The sequence below is a fragment of the Choloepus didactylus genome, chromosome 4 (genome assembly GCF_015220235.1).
Source record: "Choloepus didactylus isolate mChoDid1 chromosome 4, mChoDid1.pri, whole genome shotgun sequence".
Classification (NCBI taxonomy): domain Eukaryota; kingdom Metazoa; phylum Chordata; class Mammalia; order Pilosa; family Megalonychidae; genus Choloepus; species Choloepus didactylus.
In genome coordinates, this window is record NC_051310.1 from 20,186,036 (window position 1) to 20,213,544 (window position 27,509).

Consider the following 27,509-nt stretch of genomic DNA (forward strand, 5'->3'; position numbering starts at 1 on the left):
TTCTTACAGTTTTAAGATTATATATAAAAAGTCACTGTTACACATTGAAATTAGAATTTGCTTGCATTACAAGCTTCTCTGCTTCAATCTCTCAAACATATGCCAAGTAAATATGGCTATATTGTAACTGTGTTAAGGTCACAGTTTTATTCTTCAGCTTAAATGTTTCAAATGGCCTGGAACTGAATGAAACATTCACATATATTTTACACGTTATTGGATAGTTTTTACTATTATCCCCGTTTTACAGGATAATAAACAGGTACAGAAAGATTAAGACAGTTGCAGAAGGTCACCATGGTGATAAGCATTGGCTCTGGGATTGGAACCCAGGTAATTTGACCCTGGAGTCTCCATCCCTATTACTCTACTCCATACTGCATATGCTTAAGGTGCGTAGAGTTTGTGCGTCTTAAATAGCACCTCCAAAAGACTATTCTGTGTGTGTGTGTGTGTTCTACAGGTTGAGGCATACCAACCTCTTTATATTTTTTTGGCTTTCCCAACCCAGTACTGCCTGGTTTCCAGTTTTATGGGATATATCCTCAAAAGTAAGCATGAAAGAAATATACTTTTATTGTCTCTAGAAATGTCCAAGAGTAAACGAATAACTCTTGCAATAAAAGCATTTTACAGAGCACCGAATAACAACACATGAATAAAAACCCCTTTACCTGGAACTGAAAAGAAAGGATATCCCTTTCCCCTCATTTTATTAAAAGCCTCGCTTTATTTGGAAACGCTTTAAATAAGTGGTCATATGATTAAAAAAAGAAGCGGCGCGCCCCCTCCCCGGCGGCCGGGCGCAGCTGTCCGCGCCTCGCCCGCGCCCAGCCGCCCACATTCCAATTCTCTGAGGTCACGGGCAGCGGCCGCCGCCCCGGATCCGTCCACCCGCCGGGCCCAGGGGGAGGGACGCCTGGCCCCAGCCCGCTACGCTGCTCCGGCCGCGTGTGCAGTGTCCGGTCCGTGCGCCGGTTTTCCTGCCCCTCCCCCCCAGCGCCCCCGCCCGGTTTCTTCGCGCGGCGCTCCCTGCCGGCCGGTCCCACGTCCCAGCCTTGCCCCTCGCGGACGCGGCCGGCTGACCGCCCAGGGTAATGGTCTGCGGGCCGAGTTTTTGGAGACAGGAAGTGAGGAATGCGAGCCCCATGAGCGCGCCGCGGCGCGGGCTGGCGTGCGGACGAGGCTGCGGCGGCCGCGCCACCGGGCCCGGGGAGGCGGGCCCCTGAGCGGGCGCGCGGCCCCGAGGATGCGGGAGCGGGAGCAGGTGAGGGCGCCGGGCCCCGGCGGGCGGGCGCTCGTCCTAAGCGGTGGGGTGTGTCCGCACGCAGGGACACCGGTGCGCGTCCGCCTGCCCTGGAGGGTCGGTCGCGTGGATCAGACGATGGCAGACGCGTAACAACAAAAAAAAAATTCCTCCTCTTCCAGGTTCTCTTTGATATATTTGAGTATTTTTTTCTGAACCCCTCAGCTGATTGTTGGAGGCTTAATTCCGGTTCAGAAACTTAAACATTTTACACATATTTGTGCCTCTCGGGATAAGAAAGTGTGAAATTGACCACATAACTCGGGCGAGAGGGGGCGCAGGGAAGGACTGTTTTGGTGACGACTTGTTTTGGTAGTGAGGAGTGTTTACTTTGGAAAAGAGAATTCTCAGGTCTGCAAATTCCGGCTTGTGATTTCTGCAAATCCTAATTAGATTGGCCACTCTTGGCAGGCTCTCCTATTTTTTCTTTTTTGCTGAGAAAGCCTTACAATAATAGCGTAGGCTCACAAACACACTGGAAACACTCGTGTGCTCCAAGTGACAGTATTAGGATATGACAGTAATTTTACTCTGAAAATAGTTATCTGTTTTGTTTCTAGGGTATTTCATTCTCGACAGTCTCTGCCCAAATATTTTATCTGCCATGAGAAACAGATTTGATTTAATATACAGATGAAGATATTCTAAAAATCATACTGTCTCCTCTTAGTGATTATTTTAGCGCAGCGCTGGGAAAATGACATGTGGTGAGGACAATAGCAGCAAGGTGGAAAACGCTACAAGATTCCGACTTAAAGTGTATTTGAGAAACTTTTGGAAGGGGATGTGAAGGGCAAAAATTATAAGGAAATCCCAAATAGCTCAGACCGCCTTTTAAAAGCTTGTACTGAAACAGAATTTAGTACGTATGTTTTCTTACTACAAAACTGAAAGGTTTTGTAGAGAAAGTATCTCCTAGTTTCTTCCTTCAAAAGCTATTATATAGGACTTATCTGTTTACTTTAACCTAGTTAGATAAATTATAACTTTAGACCCAACTGTTTTTCTAATTATTGCATATCATTATACACCTAAAACAGACCCCCCCAAAAAAACCAATCACTTTAAACTTCTACTCTTTTTGATTTTATTACATACAAACATTCATAGTTTTATGACATTACTTGATAGCAAATATTGTCCATAATTGAAAATTAAGATCAATAAATCATTGATAATTTTGGAAATGTTGCATTAAGTATAACATTTCAACACAGTGGGTTTTATATAAATAAGCAAAAAGCAAGCCATACTCATAGATACATCTTGTGAATAAATGCACCTGATATACACATACATCAACTTTTAAATTACATTATAACATCTTCTGAAATAACAAATATTCAATAGCAAAAACTTTGGCGTCTCTTTATCCCTGATGCTCTAAAACATTTTAAATCTCAGGGACAACTGAGAGTTTTATCCTGAGTTTGCTTAATCAGAGCTTAAGTTAATAAAGTTATAAAGTGTATTGTCTACTGTCTTCAAGGCTTAGTTCTATCTTTGTAGTGGAGAGACTACCATATCTGAACAACTAATATAAATATTTATCTTTCCTCTGCATATATGCAGTATTTTCTCTTCATCTATACCACTTAATCTGTCCTATTTCCAGTTGCCATGATTTGTATACAAAATTGAATTCCACCACTTCATCTAATGAGAGGGTATTTGCTATACATTCTATGTGAAACATACCTCATCTTTAAAATTTACACAAACGCTGCTGATGTAAGTAATTTTCTAGTTAAAAGCTTATTATTAAAGGCTGTCATTTCTTGATTTTCTTTTTGCTTCAATTATCTCTTTAGTTTATACCCCTAAAACAGCAAAGAGCTTTGAAAACTGCAGGTGGGGACTATCTTTTTATAATTATTTTCTATTTCCTTCCGTAGTACTTTATTGCTAAACTACAGAAGGCACTCAGCAAATGCTATTAGTTAACACGTGTTTTAGGTGGTTCCATTTTTGTTTTTAACTCGGGCCTTCTCTATTTCTTGTTTTAAACTTTTATTTTTCTGTCTATCTGACGATAACTAGAACTCGAAAAGCAACAACAACAAAACCCTCAAAAACAAACAAAAACAAACCAGACAGGGAGAAAACCGTGGTCGGTTCCTAATTAGAGAACTCTGCGTGTAATTATAGCATCTTTGTAATCTCCTTAAGGAGAAAGACTGTTTGGAATTCGTCTTCGATTTCTGTCTTCCATACTGCCTTGTACTCAGGCGAGCAATACTCATTGGTGAGCTGTTATTTCAATTCGTTAAATTCGGCAAAGCCTAGTGTAATAAATTAAATCCTATTCTCTAACTCTGCCATGCTCCAGCCTTGAGTCCCCATCACTTTTGGGGCTGATACACAGTCCGGAGAGCGAGAAAGAGCAAAGCACTAGGAGTGAGGAACCGGGGATCCATTTCCAGCTCAGCTCGTCCCTGTGAGAAGCTGAGAAAACCGCTTCTGTTGAGGCCTGGGTTCTGTGTTTGCCAGATGAAAGGGCTGGGGATCGCCTGGCCGATCCTGCCCCACTCCACGCACTCCCCTCAGAATGACCGGCTATGGCAGGACCTTGCTAGACGATTCCTCCCCGCGGGCAGCCTCTGCGCAGAGGAAGAGGGAGGATAGGAGCCGTTACCGGACTCGGGAAATAACCGGGATTCTGTCGACTCGTTTTGGGGTGGGGGGATCCCGCTAATACAAAATTTCCTAGATGCCACTCGATCCAAATTTGCCTCCGCTTAGGAGTTACCATCAACAGGTGTGGTTAAAAACGCTGCCAGTTGCGTATTTCGGGATCCTTCGACTCCAAATCCGTGACCAAACATGCCCCGCCCACCCTCTCCGCCGCTAGTACAGCCAGAGCTGGGCCCTTTAAATGTTCCCTCCGGGAGCATGGGAGCCAGTCCTGGCCAAGCACGTCCGTCCGGAAACGCGGCCGAGGGCGGAGGGTTCCGGGCCACGGAGGCTGACGGTTGTCCCGGCAACACCGCCTCTTCTTCCGGGGGGAGGGCACGGGAGGAGCCCGAGGCAGAGCTGGAGTTCTTTGCGGCCGCCTGGGTGTCATGGGCTTGCTGAGCCCTGACTGCTCCTCGTTACTCCAGCATGGCGCTTAAGGCCTCGCCCGCCTCCTCTTCTGGGCCTGGCTTAGGTGAAGGCTTACTGCCTCTTTGGGCAATCCCACGCTGGACAGGAGCCGGGGCCGCGCTTTCCAGAACTGCCACGGTGCTGGTGGTAATCAGATAACGAACGTTTGTAGGTTCTTTAAAGATTTCTTATAACTAAATCGATTTTATGATGTAAATATTCATAAACCAGGAAGAGTTCCACAAATGCTTGTAAGCACTTTGGCTTACTTCACTACTTTTAAACCTCACAGCTGCCATGTGTCAGACGGAATTATTCCTCCGATTTGCTTAATGGAATTGGGACTTGAAACCAATTGTTTTGGGAGACGTTTTGCAGTTCTCTCACTTGAGCACCAAAGAACCCTGACATTTGGAGCATTAGGGGGAGGAGGCGAGCCGAAAGAATGATCTATGAAAAAAAAAAACAAAACTTCATCCAAAAAAGGAAGTTCTCTAATGATAGGTCACTAATGATAGCTACTAAATTTGGTGTTGTACTAGCGCCGGATATTATCTCATTTAAGCCCGATGATAGCCACAGGTGGTTACGACTATTTGTGGGCTAGAGTTAGGGGTGGAGGCTGACTTAGAGCCCAACTCTCAGCTCTTAAGTTTAATTATCCTCCTGCTCCTATTAAATGCTCTCTTTTTTCCAGAGGGGAGGGGAAATTTATCCTCTAGACCCAGTTCTGTTGATTTTTATTTTGAAAAGCAAAATCCTGAGTTACCAGATTGTCCATGTAACCGGCGTTCCTTTTTCCTTAGCGCTGGCGCGGATGCTCCCTTCACCTGGCCTTCGGAAACTGAATTGGTTTTTAATGGCGGCAGCTGCTGCTGGGTGAGCAGCTGGAGACTGAACAGCACCCATCCTGTGAGGAAAGGATCGCTTCCTCCGCCGTCACCACCGCTGGATTGGTGGTGGTGCTTTTCCCTCTTTGCCCTCGACTCTCGAAGGGAGAAGAAGATGCCACTGCCATTTGGATTGAAACTGAAACGCACTCGGCGCTACACGGTGTCCAGCAAGAGCTGCCTGGTTGCCCGGATCCAGCTGCTCAACAATGAGTTTGTGGAGTTCACTCTGTCTGTGGAGAGCACTGGGCAGGAGAGCTTGGAGGCTGTGGCCCAAAGACTAGAGCTGCGGGAGGTAAGCAGCAAAGGCCTCTGGCCTGGCTTAGTGCCGTACTTGCCAGCTGCTTTAACGCCTGCTAGCTGCGCCTTTGGGGCACTCAAAACATGTCCCTGGCTGTGATATCTGAGTTGAGCCTGCAAGTCATCCTCCCCATGAACGAGGAATAGATACAGAACGAGAGGGTCTGTCCTTGGAGTGCCCCATAGAGAATTAACAGCACCTGAGTTTTTGAAAATGTAAATATGTTGTCCCAAAATATAATCCATAATCATATACGAATGAGTTTAGATTTTCCAAGTTCACTTTTTCTTCTATAACCCCAAGTGGGTCATCTTGATCTAGTGCAATTTACAGACTCCATTCGTTCATTCATTCCACAAACATTCACTGACTTTACCATAGGCCAGGCCAAGGTTCTAGAGACTTATTGCCTGAGTTTGAATTCTGGCTTCCTCACTACTAGTTGTGTGACCTTGGAAGAGTTATCTGGCTTCTCTGCGCCCCAGTTCCTTCGTCAGAACCATGTGCATAAGAGTGGTGCTTAACCCGTAGAACAGTTGTATGATTTCATGTGCTGGTAAAGCCGTAAGCGCTAACAAACTAACCTGTTGTAGTAATCGCAGGCAGGTTTGCCCTGGAAAACCTCAAAATCTAGTCAATAAGAAATTTGTGGGGTCCAGTATCCAGATAATGTCTCAAATTTAAAATGCTTTATAAGACCTGTGAAGAAAAGCACTCTAGTTAAACCTAGGACGACTCTCCTTGCCTTTTGACTGCCTGGTTCTGGGGGAAGAGTGGTATGAAGAAACCAGTTATTTCACTTAAATCCACATGTTATGTTCTTAACTAGAATTCTCACTGATGTTGAACTTCATAAGAAGTCAAGAATAGACAAACTCTGCCCCAGGTGACCATCCAGTCATATGATCCTTCAGTATTGAAGACCTTTAAGTGCCAGGTGCATACTAGGATCTTACCCTGGTGTTGATAGCAATGAGATAACAGGAATAATATATACTGTTTTACAGGAAGTAGTTGGTGCTGTAGGTGATAGGGAGTGGCAGCAAAGGGAAAGCTTCCCAGGGCAAGTGATATCTGAGCTGGGACCTGAAAGATGTGTGAGGGCATCCTTATAAGAGGTTGGAAAAGACTTCCAACAAAGGGAACTGCACAAGCAGTGGCTCAGAGGCCAAAGATATGTAGGCAGGTAATCTGCCTGGAGCCAGAAACAGGAAGAAGGAAGGCTGAAAGAAGGGACTAGAGATGCTGGGCTTTTGTTAAAGGTTTTGGACTTAGCCTGAAGGTAATGAGGGAGCTAGTGAAGAATTTTTAAATGGAGGTGTGGGTAGTAAGATTGTTTTGCAATGAAAAAACCCTCTGAAGAATGATTAAAGAGTTCTAGTGCAGACGGTGGCCACCTGGGTTTGAATGAGATGGACAGAAGTTGGCAGGATCTGGAAATATTCAGAACCTTCCTACCAAATGTCAGAAGAAGGCGTCGGAATAGGTTCAAGTTGGTACTCAGGTCTTCAGTAGATGATGGAGACTATAAGATAAGAGGACTTAAGGAGAGGCTTGTGGTGAGTTTAGTTTTGGAAATATTGACTTTGAGATGCCACTTGGAGATATTGAACAGATAGATGGATATGTGGGTGTGAGCTCAGAGGAGAGAACCAGGCTGGAGAGAATAGATTGAGGAGTCATCAGTATAGGTCAATAATCAAAGCCAAGGAGAGGGGATGAAAGTGTCCAAAGGAGAGAAAGAGGACCTGCGAGGCCCCTTAGGTTTCATAAAGGAGGGAGAGCCTTGGAAAGAAAAGGAAATGGAGGAGCAGCCCAAGAAGGAGAAAGTAATCCATGAAAGTGGCTTCAGTGACTGGCTCTGCTTACTTGGTTTATTCCATCTTTTTTGCTCCCTTTACCTGTTTTACCTGTTTTTCCTGTTTTCCCTATTTTGGTTTCTTTTTCCTTTACATTTCTTCTTATGCTTCCAGTGTTAGCTTCTTGAAGAACTATTATTATCTTTGTACCCAGAGTACCAGACATGGAATGTGCTCATTAAATACAGGTTGAACACACAGGCGTTGTTTTGCTTCTCTGTTAGTCAGGAAGTTGGAAGAAATTGCCATCCCTTATTGAGGTTATTAGTCTTAAGGAAAAAGTACCTTCATACAGCTGGGGTATATTGAGACTGCTTGTTAACATGAGAGTGGTGCTTTTAGAGGGAACAGTTTCTAGATTTCTTGCCTTCGGAGAGACTGTTCCACCATTTCCAACCCTTTAACAACAGTTATAGTTAGAAACTTAATTTGTATAGCAAACTTTTCCTTTGGTAGCTCCAGAAGCTCTGCTCTGTAGCATGTAAATAGATGGCTTAAGTCCCAGGCCTAATCTTACTAAATGACTGTTCAGAAATAATCTGAGTGAGGCAACACCTGTTCTTAGTTTGTGTACATATAGCATGTGTGTGATTCAAAAGATATTGGTATGCTGGTGTCTTGCATGGTTTTCTACCAAGCAAACTCAGAATTACCACAGCATGCAGATTTGGTTGATGGTTTCCTATTGCCCAAACTTAAATTGAGGAGAAAAAAAAAGTCTTTACACTGCTTGCTTAATTGAATACTATTTCACTTCTATTATGACAGTTATCAGGGTTACACAATAATACCATTATAATACTATGCCCAGGGACTTCAACTATCTTGGTAGATTTTATTTCTTAAGTTGGGTGTGTGGGTATATAGGTGTTTGTTTTTTGTCTTCATATCTTTTTTGAATGTCTGGGATATTGAATAGTACATTAATTAAAAACGAAAAGGTTAATATATCCAATTTAATTAACTTAGATTGTTAACTTGGTTTTAAATTTACCATATTTGAACTACAGGAAGTGACTTTTAAAAATTAAAAACAAAAAATTATCCTCTTAGGAAAATATGTTGTTCATTATAGCAACAGCTTTTCAGAGCTGTTGAAATTCTCTGCATATCATTCTCTGAGTTTCACAACACTTTTTCAAGAGAGGCTGTGAAAGTCTTTATGGTCTTTAAGGGGAATTAGAAAACTCTCTCTCCAGTTCAGAAAGTATGTGTTGTAGCGGTTTGAAGGAGGTGGTGAGACAGGAGGGTGTCAGCTGGAGATGGCCACTCCCGTGGGGGCAGTATCACCTTGATGGATTCAGCAGTCTAGAGTACCTGTGTCTGCGTGGCAGGCTTAAAAACCTGCTGTCTCCGGAAGGATGACTTGTGTTACCTAGTTCATTAAGAATGATGTGTAAAACTAGGATGCAAGGTTAGTAATTTACAATGAGATATGGAACTACCAGGCTCCAAGGATGTGTCCCCTCTGGCCAGGCTATTCTCTTCCCTGTAGGCAGGCCACATGGGATCCAAACCAAACCAGAAGTTGCTTGGTGAACATAGAATCAGAGAAGGGGAGTTGCTCTGAAAACTTGATCTTCATAAGGGGGATTATCCTTCCTCCAGGACCAGGCTGGTTCCCTTATGTCCAGGCACCCTTTCCTCTGGGAAGTGCTTAGTGGGCAGCATCTCTGTCACTTGACAAAACTGAGTAGTTAAGACATTGACCAGTGGAGTCAGAAAAACCTGAGTCTGAATCCCACCTCCTCCGTTTATCAGTTGTGTGACCTTGGGCAAATGACTTAATTTCCCAAATCAACCAGTTTCTCATCTGTAAATTGGGGCCAATAGTATCCACTTTATTGTGGCTGTGAGAATTGAATGCATGTAAAACGTTTAGTTAGCAGAGGACTTGATATTTAGGAAATGCAATAAATGTGTCTGTTATTGTTCATTACTCTTATTGTTATTATTTTTGTGACTTCCATTTCCATAATTTTGGTGACCGATCAACCTCTCTTAAAATTTTTATGTTTTTTTTTTTACATTTGTAAATATTTGTTTCTTTCACTTACTAAAAGATTACATGCATGTTTATGAAATAGTCATAGTACAAACAAGTATAGAGATCAATACTACTAAAATCTTAAAATTTTAGTATACTAATGTAATTTAGTCATTTTTATCGTATCTTCTTTGTTGAGTAATCCCCTACATTTTTTAAAACATTTTTTATTGTGAAATATAACATATGCAGAAAAATGAGATTTCAAAGTACAGTTTAACAAGTTGTTATAGAGCAACTGCTCTCCCTTTGTCATCAGTGTCCGGAATTATATGATGAAACTTTGTTTGCTTTTTCTTGATTGTATTATCATCTGTGTATGCATCCCTAAATCAATATATTTTAATTTGTACATTTTAGATTGCATGAAAATGGAATCAAACTGTATGATTTTTATCAAGTGTCTTTTGTTCCAAATTACGGTAGAGTCCTCTATGGATTGGTAGTCCATTCACTTTTTAAAAAGTTTTTATGTTTTTATAGTCATGGAAATCCTCTGGTGAAAAATGTGCACAATCACCATTCAACTCACTGCAGAATCTTTATTCCATCTTTTTGCCAGCACCAATTCTGGCCTTTGCAGTCCCCCTGACTTTCCTTATTTTGTTCTTCTGTTCCTATCGCTGGTTTCCTAAGGTCATCTTCTCATATGGGCTGTGTCTGACAAGTCTGTATTTGGGTTTCATTTTTCTTTGCATAATGCAAGGAACTGTAGATCATGCTGAAGCCGGTTGTCTTGCCACCACCAAAATGGGTTCTAAATCCAAACACAAAGAAGACATTTGGTGTAGTCTTGTACATTTTGGCTAGTTTTCCCCAAATTTCTGTCTTAAGTATTGTTGCCTTCCCTGGGTGAAAGACATCAGTGTGTAGCAGTTTTTGAACTTCTATTTCCATGCTAGCTGAAATTAATTTGTACAGTGTCACTGCCCCATTGCCTTCAAAAAACCTAGAAGCTTCTTTTATTAGCTTGTTTCTTCTTCCCTGCCCACAGCCCAAACTCAAGATTTAAAAAATAATAATTTGGTGACATTTTACGTTAAGGTTCATATTGCTTTTTCCTTTAGAGCACATCTTTTTCAAGAATTGTTTTTCAATCTTGTATTACATTTTACAATCACATTTTCATCATGCAGTCTTGGATCTTAGATTCATTGCAAACTGCTATTTCTTCTATACTCTGCCTTCCTTTATTTTAAGGTCGTTATTCAATTTTAATTTGTATTTGATTGGAGTTCTTAAAGTTTTTAAATCCTTGCAATACAGGGAAGCTCTGAAACCTTGAAAGCCTGTTAAGATAGTTTTCTTGTGTCTTTGCTATGACCCATTGTGTTCATTTTATGACATATATATATTTTAAAAATTGTTCTGACATATATATATAACATAAAATTTGCCTTTTAACGATTTTTAAAGGTTCAATTCAGTGTCATTAGTTATCTTTGCAATGTTGTGCAACCATCACCCTGTGTATTTCCAAAATTTTTCATCACCCCAAACAGAAACTCTGTACCCATCAAGGAATAACTCCCGTGTTCCCTCCCCTAGCCCCTGCTTACCTCTAATCTAGTTTCTGTCTCTGTGAATTTGCCTATTCTAGCTTTTTAAAAAAAGTGGAATAATACAATATTTGTCCTTTTGTGTCTGGATTCTTTTACTAAACATAATATTTTCAGGGTTCATCCGTGTAGTAGCGTGTATCAGAAAGGCATTCTTTACGGCCGAATAATATCCCGTTGTATATATATAGCATATTTTGTTTATCCATTAATCTGTTGATGGACATTTTGGGTTGTTTCTACCTTTTGACTGCTGTGAATGATGCTGCTATGGACAAACAAAAATATCTGTTTGAGTCTGTTTTCAATTTTGGGGGATATATACCTAAGATCATACTGTCAAATGGTAATTCTGTATTTAATTTTTTCAGAAACCATGTTACTTTTCCACAGCAGATACACCATTTTGCATTCCATGAGGGTTCCCTTTTTTTCTACAATTTCACCGACACTTATTTTCCATTTCTTTGATTCTACTTATCCTAGTGAGTGTGAAGTGGTATCTGCTGGTTTGGTTAACATTTCCCTAATGACTAATGATATTGAGCATATTTTCTTGTGCTTATTGACCATTTGTATATTGTCTAACTTAAATCTTAAAGGACAATTTTATTTTAGCTATTTCTGAGTTTTGGGGAGGAGGGGAATGTTTTTTGTTGTCTCTGTATATGGCCTAGATATGAAACTAAAATTTTTGAGGTAGAAGTAAATACTGAGCCACCCTAAAATTACCTCCAAAGCATTCTGTTGAATATGGTGAAAAGTCTGGCAAAATTTAGAAGTTCTTACTATGGCCTCTCTCTTTTTGTTTTATCTTTTTTTATTAAAGGTTTGGATATTTGGTTACTTTTTGTGGTTATCACAGATCTTCATTAAATGTTTTTTCACTTGTGTTTGAAATGCATCACACACTGTGTCGAGTTTTGTTTTTTTGTGAACGTCAGCTCCACCAGAGTAGTACTGTTTTGTTCACTGTTGTGTAGTCAGTGCCTGGGATGGTCCCTTGTACCAAGTTGGCTCACAGTACGTTGTTGCTGTATCAATGTCCACTTGAAAAATTAAAATTCATGGTTTGAATTTAGATTGATGTGCCTGAACAGCAGTTCAGTTCAGTGTTAATTTGCCAGATAACTTTAGCTCTCGGGGATAGTTGGATATTTGTAACACATTGTACACAAGTATAAAAACATGTTTTTTCTTTAGATTTATTTCTTCCCCACTTTGGAGCTACTTCTGAAACACTTAGAAAATGATCTAGCTTTAGTGACTTGCTGAGATAAGATTGCCCTGTCAAGGGAGTGTCAGCTTCCTTGATGAACTTTGAACAGATTCTTCTGTTGGCAGATGGTGAAATTTTTTGGCTGAGGTATTTGTTGGGATGGCGAGGAATCAAACACATAATGCAAAGCACAACTTTAGACAGTGTTCTTGGCTGTCAGATCCTTGTATTTTAAATTAGTCTTAGGTATTCCAAACATTCACTGACCTTATCTTGACTGTTATCTGAGTAGACCTCAAGAATTTCATGCTCATTTCCTTCTGTACTCGCTGTTTTCATTTGAGCTTTAAAAATAACTGAAAAATGTGGAAGGAAAAGTATAATACCTGCAAACTTTTTTACCTTTTGGACTCACTGGTTATTCATTCAGATATATATGTTATAAAACAGATAAGATCTCTCTCATTGGTAGGAGGTATAGACAAAGATCCATAAATATTTTCATTTAGCTCTATTGGACCATTTGAAGCAAATTAAAATGTTGGATTGGCCTCCCCACCCAGATAAGAAAAAATTCTCCAGTGTCCAAAATCAATTATAAATGTTCAAAGATTTTTTTTCTATTATTTCTTCTCTCATTTGGCTTAAATCATTAAGCATTGACCCTATATTTGAGTATAGGAATAACACACACAAATATGGATATATTATGCATTTAAAAACATAACACATTATCACCCAAGTTATTACAGAATTTGGAAATTTGTCTATTTGCAGAAATGGAATATTCAACCTAATTTAAATGTCTCATAAATTTAAGGGCTAATAGTTGGAGTTGTTTTTCTTCCAGCATTGGATTTTTCACTTAAGAGATACTAGAGATATCCTTTAATCTCATTGACCAGCAATCTCCTACTGTAGTGTGTACTTGTGACCATATGGAATTAAGCATGGATTTTTTTCATATGGGGAGGAGGTCTATGAGTTGAGTTACAAAATGACAGACATGGGGAAAATGACAGTGTTTGGGGACTCTCTCTCAGTTCTGTCATTGACCTTGGGTATGGTTTCAGATTCCATTCCTTATAATCATATCAAAAGCTTTGATGACTTCCTGCTATCTGCCATTTGGGTTGATGAATATTATTGTGCTGGAAGTATAACTTGCATCAAGGGCAGGTGTCACTTTCTGTGGTAGAGAATGAGATCACTAAAAGGTGTGCAGTGTTTAGATTTATTTATAAATAGGACAGAGTAATTGTGTTATTTTGAACAAGCTTTAACTGAGCAGGCTAAAAAAATATACATGTTATCTCTTGCTAGCTGGCAGAAGCTTGTTTTCTTTGTGAATATAAAAACAACTTCTCTTGGCTCAGTTATGTTATAATTGTTTAGACAGTTCAGACTTTGATTTGAAAAGTCAATTTAGATGAAACCAAGTCTACGTCAAGTGAATTTTCAGCAGATTGAACTTTGCACCACTCGATTAAATTTGCAGTAAGCAAAACAAGATTTTGCACGCTATGAGGAAGAGTTTTGGTGCCAGGTGAATTTGGGTTCAAATCCCTAAACAGTACTTGTGTGACCCATAGGAAATAACTTCTCTGGGGTTGGTTTCTTTCATATGTTGATATGGTTACATGACAGCAAGAATGATAAACATTTATTGGGTCCTGACCATATGCCAAGCACTGTACTAAATTCTTTACATGTGTTTAATCCTGAGTGTAATTGACTTCCTGCCTCTTCCCACCAGCTCGGTGATGGGATGGGCCAAAGCTGGAGGGCATCCAGTCCAGGAAGGGGCAAGGCACACTCGTTACCTGGCAACTGTTTTTCAGTGAAGAGCTATTTTCCTTTAGGTCATTTCCATTTTTCTTTTCATCATGTAAATTTGTTTGTTAATTTGAATGTTATACTGAGAGAAAATGTGTTGGAAAAAATGACTTGAGAGGTGCATTCTTAAATCGGCCAGTAGGTTCCATTCACAGCTACACACTGAGAATTAAGTGTATTAAGAGATTTACCATAACACCCATCCTCCTCCTTCCAGAGCCTCGTGCTGATTATCTAGAAAATAACCCAAATTCTCTTTCAACTGTATTTTGCATTAACAGGTAAGATTTGCATGGTACATATTTGATTTGTCTGGATTTTTATTGCCTGGCATATGTTTTGAAATCAGATTTGTGTTTGAGTCATGACTTAAGGAAAAGAATGCTAAAATTTTATTTTACATTACGATAGAAAGAAAGCATGTTCACTAATAATTGTAGCTCTATTTATTATTGTAGAGTGTCTGGTGTTCCCTGCTAGAGTGCAAGCTTCATTGTTCACTGCTCTTCTGGCTGGGGCAGCTGGTTAGTGACAGCCTCCAGCTAGAACTCAGGTCTTCTGACTCCTGGTTCAGCACTTTTTCCTCAACAACACACTCATTTTCCATTGAGCCAGGGTCATTTTCCTAAATGGAAAACAAGCCAGGTGTTGGTATTTTCTATTAATTTGCTTTAAACAAACAAACAAACAAAAACAGGAAAAATAAGAAGAAAGGTGCTACAGCAGACAACCCTTTTAGTGAAGGAACTATTTAAATGTAGAATTTCTTCTATTAAAGATATACTATGAAATTTTATACTGTTTAAGGGGACTTGAAAACTGTAAGTGCTGACAATAGACAAGCACTTACTATGTGTGAGACACTCTTCTAAGTGCTTTAAATGTTTTTGCTTATTTTGATCCTTGTAACAATTCTTTCAGGGTGGATTATCTGTTATCTTCATCTCCGTCTTACAGATGGGTAAACTGAGACAAAAATGTGTTAAGTAACTTGCTCATGGTTGCATGGCAGAGACCACAACTGGAGTAGTTTCTGTGACTCTTTAATCAGCATCTTTCCTCCCAGTTGTATAATCTTGGGCAAGTGACAGACAGGCTGCCAAGGAGTTGGTGGCCTGAAGGACAGCCCCACACAGTGCAGCCTCCCAAATCTGATGGGGATTGCTGTAAGTACTTTTGAGATACTTTTTGCACTTATTTTAACACTGCAATTTATTATTTTGCTTGAAATTGTGATTTTGAAGTCACACCAGGCAAAGAAAGATAAGAATGAGAAGGAATAGGAATCATATTAGACTAGCAAGACGCCTGTTGGGAATCCCTGTCATGCTTGGGGCAGAACTGTTTGATAGGAAGCCTTTCATGGGATTGCTCCCTGGCAGAGTGGGCTATATCAAGCTTATGAAATACAACCTAGGAGAGTTCCCTGCTGAGGAATTTTCCAAAGCAGTATCTTTTGGCACCAACTTTGGATGAATTTGAGGGGCTTCTAGAGGCAGAATCAGCAGCCAATCAAGAAAAGATGGTGTAGCCAGTGAGCCATTGAAGTGCTGGCTGCCATCACTGGTGGACATGGATAGCCAGGATTTAGCTGCAGCACATACAGGTGTATTTAGTGGTTGCTGTAGCAGTTCACACCTCAGAAGTGTTTCCATTCTACAATCTGTGAAATGTGGGCATGGGGACTGTGCCACTATAGATTGTCATTACATTTTGAATTCCTGTTTGGCATGTCATGATTCTGTTTTTTAACCTTTGATTCTATTTTTTCATTGGGATTTTTATCATTATGCTCTTTGAATTTAGGAAAATTGGATATAGGATAATGACTATAGGATAATTCCTGTTGCCCTGATAGCATATACATATTTATGGCCAGTTAATCCCAGTCTACTTTTAAATATAATGAAAATGTCTTATCTTATGCATTTTTAAATAGCACTTCTTAGAATAAACTGTAGCTGGTATTATGGTACTTAAGCGGTTAAACTGTGGAGTATATATTTCTTGAATTATGTACCTTTACTTAATTAGGTACCCTTTGTGCTTTGGTGGTAGATGAAGAACATAGCTAGTTTAAGAGAAAATCCATTAAAACCTTAAGTGTGGCCCTGGATAAGTGGATCTTTATTTTATTAGTAAAAAGGGGAAATAACTTTTCTATAATAAACAAAGGAAACAGTTTTACTATGTTCTGGAGCATTTGTGTAAATGAAAGTAGAATTTAGTACAACTAGAAAATCACCTTGTAAATATATAGAGGAAAAAAGTTATTTCATGTATTATGAAACCAGATTTATAAACTTGTATTAATGAAGAAAACAAGGATGGCTTTTAATAACAGAAGTATAGGAGTTCTTAATGTGTATCTCTTTAGGATTTTTTTCCTCCCTACCTTCATCTCTTGAGGATTTTAACAAAAAAAGTAATTTCCTTAATTTTATAATCCTAACATCTTTCATAATAAGACTAACTTAAAAACAGCAGAGGTGCAGTATTTGTTTTTTTTAATTTATTTTATTTTAAGCTGTTGGAAGATATGTCCAATAATATTCCTTCAGCCAAAGAAATTACCTTTGACTAGATTCATTGTTAAAATGTATTAAAGCTCACATTCGCTTAGATTTCTAAAATCCTCTTTCTGATTCCCTCTGTCATTCCGTGTCCTCTCCCTTCACCTGCCCCAGCATCACAATTGTTTCTGTGTAATGGGGAACAACTTTAATTGTAACATCACAAAATGGAGTGTCAGAAAAAGAAGCAACTATTCCTAAATATACTCATTTCAGTTCTTTTCTTCTTTATACTGTGCAGTTGCAGTTTCTAAAAATATCGTTCATACTACTCAGTGTCCATGGCAGGACAAGATAGGAAAGAATAGTTAAGGCGAGTTCAGTCTTGAATTAATTGAGGCCTAAACACTAGAACATGGACTGAATTAGACTGTGTTTATTGGTCTTCCTATTATCTTCTCAACAAAAAGAGAGAGGTTAGTATTTATCCATTGTTTTAGAACATAGGTATTTGTAGATTAAGCTAATAGGCAAGACCAAAGAGACCCACATGTAGATTTGAATAAAGAGAAGGTCTGAGTGCCTAATTCATTTGTTGGAATGGGATATAGAAAACAGTCCTGTGGTGTAACAAACTGATTAAAATGTCTGGAGAATGGAAGCTTGACCCTAGTTTACCCTCATTTATTCTGATCCCAAAACAAAATGACTTTTTATGTGGTAATTCAAGACAGGGCACATAGATAGAATATATATAACCTTCGCCTATACTGATACTCTGTGCAGTAGGGTCTCAGTTATCTCTGTTATTCTTTGGTAGTAAAATGTGTATACTAAAATTTCCCATTTAGTCCTAGCTTACTCTTTAAAAAACAGGATGATATTGTTTTAATCCTTGCAAATGAATATCTTTCTCTGCAATAGTTATCAGTATATGGTGTAGCATATATTTGCTTATTTGTCTTTCTCCCCTTACGAAAATGTAGGCTATGTGTGGCAGGACATTTTTTCTCTTTTGTTCAGTGCTCCCAGAACAGTGTTTCACACATCGTAGATGCTTAGTCAGTATTCACTGATGAATCTTTCTGAAATATTAGTCCATTTTTCTTAAAAAGTACAGTGTAATATACTTTTTGAAGAATGATCTTACTATGTTTCAGGGTTGTTGTCTTCTTTGGGATCTTATTATCTAGGACAGAAAATAAAAAAGATATGAACAGTTCAGCTTTGTAGATAGTGATCCTAATCCATGCCTTGGGCATTCTTTTTCCAATACATCTCTAAAATTGGTTTATTGTTTCATTCTTTTCCTGAAAAAATGAGTGCTACAACAAAAGAAAAATGCTACAACAAACAATTTGGCCATTTAAGCTTTCAGTAAGTTGGGCTTCAGTTTAATAAAGTTTCGCTATACTTAGAAGATCAAGATATACCTTTGGTTATTTTCTTGAGTCCTCATTTATGTGTGATAGAATAAAATGATACTGTGTATTCATCTTGGTTGTGTAGACCAAGAATAGATGAAAGTGGATGAAAATTAAATAGAAAAACAATAAATACTGCCTATTTTAAGGCAGTGTGATACTATCTATCCAAAGGAAAAAGTGAATAAGTAAGATCTTCATTATTTATGGCAGCTCAGTGTAGAGGTCAGCATCAGGCTTGAATTAGGTTAATACTTGTTAACTATTCTTGTTAAATGATCTTTGCCTGGGCTGGGCTTTAGATAGTGCTGTCCCCTCTCTTTCCTGATGAAAAGTGTCCTGACTTCTCCCTAGTCTAAGAAAGGCATCAGGATAAAATGATATTTCCAATTTTTCTTATATGAGATTAACTTTTATCAAACCCAGTGCGTCAGTGGCTTAAAAAATCCTCCAACTAGTTTGTGTGTCCTTCTGCTTGGCTTTAAAAATAGTACAACTAAAAAGACTCTTGAAATAATTAGATGAGAAATGACTTGGGGATTAGGAAAGGGTTTACATTCTGACAGGATTTGGACCTGCTTATAGTAACTGGTGTCTCTTTAGAGGATTGTGAATTGGGACCCCTCCCCTTTTTTTCAAGCTCAAAAATTTGTAAATTTTCTTTTCCTCTAAACAAAAAGCTTGGTTATCAAATCACCTTGTTCCCAGAGTAAACAACTGTTCCTTTAAGGGAAGTCAACCATGTTTCTGAAAAGAAGTTCCATGAAACTTTTGTTTTCCTTGTAGTTTACCTAGCAGACGCAGTCATATGTACAATTTTAGGGGAGTAGCTATGAAACTTTTAAATGGCTTTGAAGAAATCATTGAATAACTATATGAAAATTATTCTTTTGTGTTCAGAACAAAATCAGAAAGAAAGGGAGAATATAAAACTATATGATAATGAAGCATTTTCACAAAAATCTATTTAATGATAAATGAGACCCGATCTAGGGCATGCTGGAAGAATCAGTGATTTCAAGGCTTTTGTAAGAATGAGTTTCCCATGGGTCAAGTCAGTGGAGTCATTTTTTTCTTTCAGTTTGTTTTGGTCACCAGTTAGGATAGACAGTGTGGAGAGGAAGCCATGGTAGAGGTAAAGTTTCTTATCAGGAAAAGTTCTGGGGAAGTTTGATAACAAGGAGAGGTGGGAGGCATGTATGGAAAAGCAAGTGATTAAAGGGCGGCTTAAGGAAAACTTTTATTGCAATTAAACCAACATAGACAATACCAGGTCAGGCATAACCCAAAACATGTGGACTCAAGGAAGATAAGACAATGCGATTCTGGGAAAATAGCCTAGAGCAAGTAATGGTTGATAATATTGAAATTTAAGGTACACAAGGGACCTGTCTATACCAAAGTCTGTATTTCTTTAAACAAACAAACACAAAGCTCCTGCTATATCCTGATTTAAGTATGTAAAGAAAAAATTAGTTTGACTATTATTTGAATAGTTGTATTTTTAAGGAAGAAGCATGCCTGACTCAACTTTGTTTCATTCTCTGTCACACCTGAAAAGATTTTATTTGCTAAACTTACATACTCATAAATATAAGGAGTGCTTTTGCATTTTAGCAGCACAATTATAACTTACAAAGTACTTAACCACAACTTTTTGAGGGAGGCAGGGTAGGTGTTATTTTCCCTGTGAGGTAACCAAGACTCAGTGAAGCAGTGACTTACCCAAGAGCTAGTGAGTGGTGGAGTCTGAACTCAGCTGCCAAGCCTTTCAACTGCTAGGCTTAGTGCTGTTTGCACTACCGCATGCTAGTGGCAGCTATTGGACTTACAGGTACAGGGCTCTAGAGGAAATAGTTGGCTTCTATGCTATTGGACAAACCTCAAAAACAAATAACAGCAGGTACCAAAAAGCAAAAATGGAAGTCTTTTGTATTTGGCTTTGGAAAATATGCTTGAATTTATGGGTAAAGTAATGAAATTGGCCAAAGTTCACTAAAGCTGTATATAAAGCAAGTTATTTTCCTGATCATCTTTGGGATGTGAAGCTATCCTTAACTCTGCTTAATAACCAAGGCTTACTCCTTTGCCCAAACAACTGTTTTGAATGCCCATCTTTGGACAGGTATATAAACTCTATCTTAAATAAAAGACACCAACTCTAATTATTAACACTGGTCATTATTAAATACATGACTGTTTAATGTTTAGGCTTATTTATCCCTTCAATAAATAACCCACGACTACTGTGGCTTTGTAATTCTTTATAACTTCTTTTTTAAAGAGTTTTTGTTTGGATCTGTGTGTTCTTTGCTGAAGGGTTATCACCCATCATCACTTCTTGCTGCTGCTAACATGCTTTTATAATGACAAATTAAAGGATTTGGATTTGATAACTAAATCACTAAACTTATTAAAATTAGGTGTAAAATAAGAAAAAAAAGGCTCAATAAAAGATAGGAGTTTCTTCTTTGTCAGTTGTATGTCCTTTATAACTTTGATGTATTTCTCATTGCTCAAAAACATTTTCTGCCTATTCTCTGTTCTTCGATTATGCTCAGAGTTGAGGTTGCCAGATAATTGTCAACCTTACTAAGTCTTGACCTAGTTATAGATATTAGAAAATACAAAATTTAGTTAAATCATGGCTAAACTCATCTATTTTCAGTCTCATTTTTTTCCTTAGGCTTTTTTTAATGAACTTAATTTGATGTTTTTAAACGTGTAAAAATAAAGTTTTATAATTCTGTATTTGATTTTAATTATGACTGTTTCTGATCTTTTCTGTTTGCTTTTTGAATGGGTCTTAAATTACTTTGGAAAGTTAATTATCTAGGTTTTCAAGATTGTTAGCAAAGACAAACCAAAGAAATAGAGTTAACAGAAAACAACCAAAGAAATAGACTTAACAGAAAACTGCTTGATGAGTATTTAATCCCGACATTTTGTTACCCAAACCCCACCTACCCAATTTTAGAAACAAACCATATTGTAATTATACAATCTCATTGAATTAGAAGTTGTTACTTGACTATGTGTGTGTAGAAATTCTAAGCATTAAATCCAAGGTTTACAATGTTATAAGATTCTAGTTATGCACATATATAAATATTTCTAGCAGCAATTTTGGATATACTTACATAAAAGTATTTGATAATATTTAACTTTATTTTGGCTAGCCTTAACTACTTCCTAAAGTAGAACTTGAACAGAAGGGTAACGTATATGTTTACTACCACATAAAATGGGTCAATGTTCAAATAGCCAAAATCTTAGACTCTCTTATCTCTAAAATAGCTAAGCAACAAATGGCTTGTGAAATTCACCATTCTTTTTAGCTGTTGCACAAGTAGATAAATTCCTTGCTACTTCTTTTTCTAAGGTACATCATTTGTGAAAAACTAATTATGATACAATTTCACAAACGTATTTATCTGTTTCAGTTTGATTTTTTGTATCCCTATATGGCATGAGTAATAAATGCATTGCTAAAGTAAATAAATTTAGCATGTTTTAAGAGTTAATTTCTTTTTGAATGTACCATTTTTTATAATACTAGCAGACTATACTGCAAGTGTTTTCTTGTATTTATGTCATAATCAGTTCACAAAAGAGCAATCAAAAATTTTACAGGAAACCTATAGTTTTAGAATTCTGTTTACGTATTTATATTCAGAGCATTCAAGTCCAGTTGTATTTAAAGGAAAAAGTAGTGTATACAAAAGGTATTTTTAAGATCTTTTAATTTTGGTTAAAAGCGATGTCCTATTTTGACCAAAATAGTTTTTAGGTCCTAAAGGATGCTTACCCTAGACCTAGACCTAATGTGGGGCCTTCTGCATTTTTGACCAAAAAATAATTTTGTGGAATTAAGTGCGTAGCACTGGTACACTTGATCCAGAAATTTGTGTTTTAAGATGGAACACGAATCAAACATACAACTAACAGAAATATATTGTTCTGAGACCAACCCAAATAAATGTAAGCAATTAGAAAAGTTTTTTTTTCTGTTTGTTTGTTTTTTTTTTTTGGAGGCGTTGGGAATTGATTTTGTTGGTGTTTGACAGAGACTAATCATTTAAAAATATAGTGGTTTTCTAGTAGCAAAACGCATTCACACAGTTTTCCCTCCATTCAGTCGTTGTGATGGAGTTGTGAGGGAGGTGTTACCTTGTTTTATAATTGAGAAAACTGTATTGGACTGATTGACTTGTCCAGTTCACACACTAGTAAGTGGCAGTGCTTCAGACTTCCTGCCAAGGCTTCAGCCTCTAAGCATTGTATTCTTTCTGTTAAACCAGATTTTTCTTTTCTGTAAATTACAGTTTAAAAGAAGGGAAAGAACAGTACCTCTTTTCTGTAAATGTGATACATAGTCTAACCTTACAGATAAAATTAATTCACTTTGTAACTATAGTTGTAACTTTAGAAAATAATTAACATTAGGATGCAGACTTTCTGATACCTTAAAATGTGTTTTGATTTTCAAAAATTTGATTTCTATGTAGCTTTTCAAGGATCGGTTTGTTATGTAACTTCCTCTTGCATGGTGATGGAGGGACAGTGTGGGGTAGTGGCTCTCAAACTTTAATGGGCACAAGAATTATCTGAGAGTTTTAATGGCTCTTGGATAGGGCCAGAAAGCCCTCCAGATCATTCCGGTGGAAATAGTCCAGGGACAGTACTTAGAAAAACACTGGCTTTGATGTTTAACACAGAAATGTCTACTTGATAGGGTAGTGGTAAAGATTTAATCCACACTATATCTAAGTCCTTGGAACAGATTTTACACAGTAAATGTTCAAAATATTCCACTCATGTGATCAGCTAGGTAGCAACTAAGAAGCAAGAAAATCTTCATTCTTTCATTCAACAAAATATTTACTGAATTCCTGAATTCAGTAAATTATATTATATTATAATTAATTATATTATAGGATATAAGGAGAAATTGGATGTTTTTCCCACTCTTGTGGAGTTTGATTGATAGACTCATTTTAAAGCTATAGTTCCCTCATAAAATATTTTAACAGTAAGGGTGTTGATAAAAAATTGTTTAAGATGAAATCAATGTGGGGGTATGTTCTAGTTTGCTAATGCTGCCAGAATGCAAAACACCAGAGATAGATTGGATTTTATAAAAGGGGTTTATTTGGTTACACAGTTACAGTCTTAAGGCCATAAAGTGTCCAAGGTAACACATCAGCAATCGGGTACCTTCACTGCAGGATGGCCAATTGTGTCCAGAAAACCTCTGTTAGCTGGGAAGGCATGTGGCTGGCGTCTGCTCCAAGTTCTGGTTTCAAATGACTTTCTCCTAGGATGTTCCTTTCTAGGCTGCAGTTCCTCAAAAACGTCACTCGTAGTTGCACTTGGGATATTTGTCCTCTCTCAGCTTCTCCAGAGCAAGAGTCTGCTTTCAATGGCTGTCTTCAGACTGTCTCTCATCTGCAGCTCCTGTGCTTTCTTCCAAGTGTCCCTCTTGGCTGTAGCTCCTCTTCAAAACATCACTCTCAGCTGCACTGAGTTCCTTCAGCTCATTTATATGGCTCCACTGATCAATGCCCACCCTGAATGGGTGGGGCCATGCCTCCATGGAAATTATCTCATCAGAGTTATCACCTACAGTTGGGTGGGGCGCATTTCCATGCAAACAACCTAATGCAAATGTTCCAACTTAATCCCCACTAATATGTCTGCCCCACAAGATTGCATCAAAGAATATGGCTTTTTGGGGGGACATAATACATTCAAACCAGCACAGGGCAAGTTTGTATAATTATTCTTTTCCCATTAGATTAAAGATTCATTTTTTATTTGATTGAGGATTACAGTTCAAAGAAATAGCTTGACCATTACTATTGCTATCCAATTTAATAGCCATTAGCCACGTGGGACTATTTAAACTTAAGTCAATTAAAATTAAATATCATTAAAAATTTCGGTCCTCAGGTGCACCAGCCACTTTTCAAGTACTCAGTAGTTGCAGGTGACTAGTGGCTCCGTCTTGGACAGCACAGATATAGAATATTTCTGTCCTCACAGAAAGTTCTATTCAACAGTGTTGCTCTGGAGTCTAGATACACAAAATGGTGATTTTCAATTACCTTTATCTGTAAATTGATTTTGAGATAAATATTAGCAGTGGCCTGAGGCTGTCATTTCAGTTCCTAGGAATATTATGTGTATTAATACCCTTTCAAGTTTACCAGGCCCAGGGCAATTTTTTTTTTTTTTTACCTTAGTGGTTTCATTACATAGCAAATAAGGTCTAAATGCGAATATCTGGGTATCTGACTAATGCACTTAAGTTATTTTGCTGCTTTAGCTTTTCTCGTGTGTGTCTATGTGTGTAAGTTCACCTCAATAACATTATAGTTGTTTTCAGTTTGTATCTAGTGAACTTTTGGGGGCAAAGAAGAGTTGAGATTGCATCTAGTGCTACTAGAATTTATTACTTTCATGCAATAATTCATTCATAGAAGCTTAATTTGAGAATAATGCAAAGTTGGATTAGTACTATTTAGTTAGAATTCTACTTGGTAGTATTTTAAAATATTATGATACATTTAGTTTTTTGCTAATTTAAAAACTAAATATGTTTTTTTTTCTCTCTCTATGTATTTTTTTTTTGTTAAAACTTGTGTGATGAAAAGGTGAATAGCACCCACTAAATTCTGATGTCTAGGCCAATGTGTAAAACAATATGAATACGTTTTTGTGCAGAGTTCCAGAAGTAGTTGCCTATATGTCCTGATTACGAATATCTAGAAATAGTTTTTTTGTTTTGTTTTTTGGTTTGCTTTTGTCCTTTTCTGGGAACAGGTAATAGGAAACTGTTGCCACTTTGTCCCAGGTCATGCATTAGCTCAATTAAAGTAATTGAAATCCTTCTGGACATTGCTGCCTCCTTCAGTGACCTTCCCTCTTTCCAGATCACTTACTTCAGCCTCTGGTACTACAACAAGCAAAATCAGCGCCGGTGGGTAGATTTGGAGAAACCTCTAAAGAAGCAGCTGGATAAATACGCATTGGAACCTACCGTCTATTTTGGAGTGGTGTTTTATGTGCCTTCTGTTTCACAGCTGCAGCAGGAGATTACCAGGTGAGAAATAACATGCTGCTTGTTTTTCGGAAATAATCTAGTGAGATTTAAAAAGTGAAACCATTGAAGTCAGAAGATAAAAGACTGAAACTTTGCCCTCCCACCCCACTACTTTAGCCACAGTATTACATGGAGGTTCTGGTATGTGGTTATGTCAGAGTGTTTTACTGAGTGCTGCGTGAGTTATGGGTTCACTAGGCACATAGGAATGATTGAAGGGAAAAATGATGTTTTTACCCTAGCTGTGAACTCTTCTTGCAGTGATGTCATCTGTAATGTTTTCATTGTTTTGTTTCTGATTCTTTGTAACAGTGAAGTGAGAGAGGAGAGTCAAAGGAAAAATCAGTCACAAAATCTGTGTTCATTTGTTAAGGTATAGAGGGGTTCTTATAGTTCTGACTCCAGCAGTTATATTCTTTAGACTGTTGCGAGTGTAGGTAGTCATTTAAGATCAGAAGATTTTGGTTAAGTAGTGTACTTAACCAGGACAAAAGTAGAAAGGGAAGATATTAAGAAGGAGGAGCTAGATGTTCTTTTTTTTCCCCCATCAAAGGCAAGCAAAGCAAACCAAAAAAAGGAATAAAATTTAGATTCTTGAGCCTGCCTTTCAAATTCCCCACCATCCACTGCTACCTTATCTTTGAACCTGATTTAACGTTACTTTTGAGCCCAGCTGGACTATATCCAGTACCCTGAACATGCTGCATGCCTTTCCATCTTTGTGTCCTGGATCTCTCCCTCACATTTATGCACTGGAATCCTATTCATCTTCTGAATTGTACTTCAGAAAGCACCTCCTCCATGAAGTCTGTGACCCCCAGGCTGGAATGAACTTTGCTTTCTCCAGATTATCCTAGAATTTGCTTATACTTGTGTTAGGATGGCAGTTGTCATGGCCTTTCATTCTGGTTATTTGTATACTTGTCTCATCTCTTTTCTAGATTTTAAATACATGCTTTTTTTAGCTTTACCTTTCCCACAATACCTAACAAAATGCCCTGGATATAGTAAGCACCTGGTACTGCCTCTTGTTTGTGGAATGTTGTTTTTAAATACTGAGTTTATTAGTTAATTTTTGGAAGAAGAGGGAAGACCAAAGAAGCCATATTAGGAGACAGGGATAAACACACACTGACTGTAAAACAGCTCTGAGATATGAATATTGAAGAGAGACATGGAAAGCAAGAGAAAAAAACATGAACTGATTATTTAAATTCATTTATCTAAACATTTATGGAAGATATCATATGGTCCAATCTAGGAACTATGTTGGTTAGTGTAGGAGATGAATACACAAGTGAATATGCTTTAATCCCACCCCAGAGGACTTGCCCACAGACTGGTGGAACTGGCAGTCCATGTAAATAAATAATTACAGTACATTACAATAAATGCTTTAATTAAAGCATGGATTCCTAGGGGTGGGGTGTGGGGAACTTGAACAGGGAATGTAAAGAAACCAGTTTTTCAAATGACTTTAGAAGGAATTTTCTAGTTAAGAGGGAACAGCAGCTTGGACAAAGCAGTGGGAAAAGGGAAAGCAACAGATGTTTTCAGAGAATTTCAGATATTACTGAGAGAAGGGAGAGGAAATTTGAAAAATAGGCATGGCCCAGTCATAAAATCATGGTATGATGGGGAACACATTTTCAAATTTTAATGGAATATAACGATCAAGTTTAATGGAATGGAATGATCAAATGCAGTTTGACAAAGATTATCCTTAAACCATCCTGGAAGGTAGATTAGATGTGGCAAAAATATAGGCAAAAGACTAGTCAGGAGTGTTTATGTCATAATCTAGGCATTAATTAGTCTTATAATATGGACCTGAATAAAGGCATTAACAGTAGGAAGGGTTGAGAGAGAATGAACCTATTAGATTGAATTAGTAGGATTCCTTATTGATTAGGTTTAGGAGAACCTGACAGAGAAAAGGGTTAGAATTAAGTATGACTGTATATAACAGTAGAAAATACTATATACCATTTTTTTCTCCTGTAAAAGAAGTCATGTCATGCAGAGCTTTATGACAACTCCACAAAGTCTTCAAGAACCCATGTTCTTTCTCTCTCTCTGTTCCACCACCCTCAGCTTTCCATTCACTAGGTTACTTCATGGTCCAAGATATCTAGAGAATTCTAGCTGTCACATCCATATTCCAGGCAGCAGGAAGGATAAAAGTCTTCTGCTCTCTAAGTCACCTTCCCTGAAGGGGATTTTCTGGAAGTCACACTGCCCCTTGAAGCTACTACTTAAACCTAATGAAGTCACATGTCTACACCTAGCTTTAAAGGCAGCTTCCCGATAGGCAGGCATACAGGTCTGGAGCTCAAAGCCAGGTCTGGACTGGAGGTGATGATGTA

At 38.1% G+C, this 27,509-nt stretch overlaps 1 protein-coding gene across 2 annotated transcripts in view; it reads left to right on the forward strand.

Annotated features, from left to right (window-relative positions):
- Nucleotides 1-923: 923 nt before the first annotated feature.
- PTPN21 (protein tyrosine phosphatase non-receptor type 21) overlaps nt 924-27,509 on the forward strand; it is a 133,373-nt gene continuing 106,787 nt past the window's right edge. The window contains exons 1-3 of one of the 2 annotated variants that reach the window (XM_037832128.1): nt 924-1,267; nt 5,197-5,575; nt 24,974-25,143. In XM_037832128.1, the coding sequence (XP_037688056.1) occupies nt 5,396-5,575; nt 24,974-25,143 (350 nt within the window). In that variant the 5' untranslated portion in view covers nt 924-1,267; nt 5,197-5,395. Of the gene's footprint in view, nt 1,268-4,376; nt 4,559-5,196; nt 5,576-24,973; nt 25,144-27,509 lie in introns of those variants that run through there. The other variant, XM_037832129.1, reaches the window with a different exon arrangement.